A 3,641-nucleotide genomic window follows, 5' to 3' on the forward strand; every position below is an offset into this window, starting at 1 on the left:
ACCCCATTAGGGGACAAGGGTGTGTCTCCCCCTGCTGTCCAAACACAGTAAGCTTCTGTTGCCTGTGAGGGTTTTTGTTCAGCCTTCTTGCCGTCTGCACCACTGTGCTGAACTCACGGCGCAGAAGTACAGGCCTTCATCTGCCGGCTCCAGGCTCTTCACCGTCAGCGCTCCGCTCTCAGCCTTCGCTTTGGTGGCTGAAAATTTCTCCTGGCTGAAGCTCCCGAAGTCGTGCTTGCTGCTGCCCGCYGTGGTGAAGACGACGAGCTCCATCGTTTTCCCCGGCAGCTGCCTGAACCAGTACATCTGGAAGTACAACTCGCCCTTTTTGTGGCTGCAGTCGATTGTCGCGTCGTCACTCTTGTTCTTCCATAAAACGGCGGGCTGGGTGACATCACTCCCACCAGCAAAACCTGTGTGCATGATGAGGTAAATGCTGCACATAAATAAAGATGTGACTGTCATAAAAGCCTTTTAAATTGAACGTCACCTGAAATCCACAGGAAAGAGGCCAGAAATTGCAGAAGTTGTTTTCTGAAGAGTTTATTCATCTTTCATAAAGTCCATCTGTCTGAGCAGCAGAGATAGAAAACCTGCAGGAAGGAGGAGGTTCASACCTTCAGTCTMAAACTCATCTAGAGGAYGGAAAAGAGATCCGCCCCGTTCCTGCATTTCCTGTAGATACCTAAGAGTTTGCTGAAATATTAATCCAAAAGAAAAGGATTCAGAAAAAATACTTACTATAGAAAATGTTTCACATTTTTTGAAAGGTTTTTCCCTCAGCGAGAGACTCAGTATTATCATCATTTATTCATTTCTGGGTTTAATGTGTGTGTTTTACTTTTTTTTGTAATGAGTAACAAGTGATATGTTAACATTCATTCATTCATTCATTCATTCATTCATTCATTCATTCATTCATTTATTTATTTATTTATTTATTTATTTATTTATTTATTTATAAATAAACAATAAAAAATGATTTTTTTTTTTTTGCCAAAAAAAGTAATAAAAATGAAAGAAAGACTTAGGCCATTATTTTGGGAAGGTGACAAAATAATGTATGAAAATTTGGTGTCCATGTGAACTGAATATCTTCTTGCTTTAGAACTTTATTAAAATKAAAGTTCATAATTACAGCTTCATTTTCAAATTGTGTATTCATACAGGGAGGTTGCATGTTTGTTTTTTTTTATTGATACTTAAAACTACAGATGTGAACAAACTCGTTGGCACCTCTGGAAAAAGATCGTTGTGAATTGGCGCTGCATAAATGAACAGAATTGAATTTGTGACTCATTTTCTATTCTTATTTCAAATCTTTCTGCCGTTTCAAATCCCCTCGCTGAGTTGTGGACTTTCATATCGTTCTCAGAGAAACTGACCCACAGCTTCACACTGGCCAAGAAGAACCTTTTCCACTTAATCATGAATTTAATTGAAGTGTTTCTGCATCTTTTTTTTTTTTTAACATGGGGACCAAAAAAATTGCACTTAGGTTTGCATCTGATTAACCTGCCAAAGCAGTTTGTCGTATCCCAGTCTGACCACAGGAGGAAACTGGTGAGAGAATCAGGCTGCAGGTGTTCYGTTGGTGACTGATGGGGGTTTTTGCATTGACTTTCAGTAAAGCTGCAGCACTGTGCGTATCTGGCAGCACAGAAATACACGGCGCTGTCGTCTGCTGTCAGATCAGACACAGTGAGGTCCGAGTGCGTGCGCCCGTCTCCTTCAAAGCTGATTGTTTTCTTCACATCTCGTTCAACAGTGACATAGTTGAGATTCAGATATCCCAGGAGCTGCAGGGTTCTGTTCTCGTCTTGTTTGTACCACAGAATCACGTCGTGGTTCGGGATGCTGTGGGAACATCTGATCTCTTTGTCCACAGATTCCCCAGTTTTCTTAATGATGGAAGGAGGAGTTTGGCCGACATGTTTGGAGTCAGAAGCTCCTGTAGAGAAGCAGAAAAATGTTTTTAAAAAAAAGGAGACATTTTCATCTTTGTTTTATCTTGTCTGGAGAATGCTTTTTTTTTTTCTTCTTCTTACCGTTGATTACATGTAAATATGAAAAAGTAAACATGAAAACCATGAAGATCATATTGAAGCAGCCGTGATGTGATCCTCTGRGTTTAGCAGCTCTTGTTGCAGGTCCAGTCTGTTTAGCAGCAGGATCAGGTTCTGGATGTGACGACAGGGGAGGAGTCAAAAAACACGACGGCATCACTGAGTCTCAGATAGAGAAGAAACAGGAAACACAAATGTGGAGATTGCAGGAACTTTTATTCTTTTCAGGGTTTTTTTTTTTTTTTTTTATTAAAGTGGCAGTATGTAACTTTTATTTTTTTTAAAAACCTCAAACAAACTGTTTTTTACATATTTGTTAAAACTGTTAGCTACTTAGACCTATCAAGATTTGGATTTGGAGTGGGCGTGGCTTACACATGGGAATGATTGACAGAGCTAAATCCCGCCTTCTGGTTCTGATTGGTTGTTTCGAGTTGGCACCGGGAACAGTGGCAGAAGGCGGAGGAGCTTGATTGTTTTTTTTCCCACAAATTGTCTCATACCATACTGTCGCAACATAGTAACACTTTCAACAAATATGTAAAAAAAACATGTTTCCTAAGTTACTCCAGCTTTAAGACATGAGCAAATATTTTTCAATCTAGTAGCCTACAAACACAAAGGTTTTCCCACATTATGTGTTAGTCAAGCTGTTTTTCCCCCCCTTACTATCTCTAAATCACAGTCAAACCCATATTCGACGTGTTTTAAGGAAGACGGTTGTTTTTGGGATTGTTAGATTCTTGTAGTGAGCCCGCTTCTCTACAGGAAATAAACTGCAGGTGGGTTTTTGTTCAGCTCAGTTTCACATGTCATGTGACTCAGTTTCTGGTTTTGCCCGTATCACAGAAACACAAACCGTCATCAGGTTTGGTTGGTGCTGAAATGTTGAAAGTTGTGCTTCTTTTCGGTGGCTGTTGAACACAAAGAGCCTCATCATTCCTTCAGACGTGTTTCATACCAGAACATTTGGAAACATGAAGCACTTTAGTTGCACCGTCACCTGGGCCTTCACACAGACAGCTGTGCTAACTTTATCTTAAATAACATTTCCCAAATTTAGTAACAAAAATGTTTCCACTCTGAAAACCCCCCCCAAAAAATAGGTGATCCAACTATTAATAAAATAAGTTAATTTGTAACAAGTAATCAAATTATGTTTACCCAAGTAAATAATGTAAAGTTGTCATGTTAGGCAAATCAAGTAACTAATGGAAGTTGAACGAACTGAATTTGATTATATGTAACAAATTAACTCATGTTTTTTTTAGGTTGGAGCTCTATTCTTTTTTTCCAGACATGTGGATTACCTGACGTCATAACACCCACGTTCATTCAGAAAGACACTGTGAGCCTAACAATGAATTGAAAAAAACATTTCAAAATATATTTTCAATATTTGTGTTGGTGTGACCCTTTAAAACCAGCAGTCTGACTGATAGAAATGGTTCTTGAGGTCCCCCTAGTGGCTGGATTTGTGATTTACATTGACCCGTCTGTGTCCGTTGACATTTTATTGCGTGTGTGTGTGTGTGCGTGTGTGTGTGTGTGTGTGTGTGTGTGTGTGTGTGTGTG

At 39.6% G+C, this 3,641-nt stretch overlaps 1 protein-coding gene and 1 gene segment (V, D, J or C); both read right to left on the bottom strand.

Annotated features, from left to right (window-relative positions):
- LOC103458275 (Ig heavy chain Mem5) overlaps positions 1–568 on the bottom strand; it is a 108,397-nt gene extending 107,829 nt beyond the window's left edge. The window contains exons 1-2 of the mRNA XM_017302562.1: positions 491–568; positions 104–413 (exon numbers count right to left, since the gene is read on the bottom strand). Coding sequence (XP_017158051.1) covers positions 104–413; positions 491–551 — 371 coding nt within the window. The 5' untranslated portion in view covers positions 552–568. The remainder of the gene's footprint in view (positions 1–103; positions 414–490) is intronic.
- Positions 569–1,494: 926 nt separating this feature from the next.
- LOC103458282 (Ig kappa chain V region 3381-like) lies at positions 1,495–2,135 on the bottom strand. The segment is given in 3 exon segments: positions 1,495–1,543; positions 1,642–1,951; positions 2,049–2,135. Coding segments are annotated over 3 exon segments (411 nt in total).
- Between the last annotated feature and the right edge of the window lie 1,506 nt (positions 2,136–3,641).

Source organism: Poecilia reticulata, linkage group LG22, assembly GCF_000633615.1.
Source record: "Poecilia reticulata strain Guanapo linkage group LG22, Guppy_female_1.0+MT, whole genome shotgun sequence".
Taxonomy (NCBI): domain Eukaryota; kingdom Metazoa; phylum Chordata; class Actinopteri; order Cyprinodontiformes; family Poeciliidae; genus Poecilia; species Poecilia reticulata.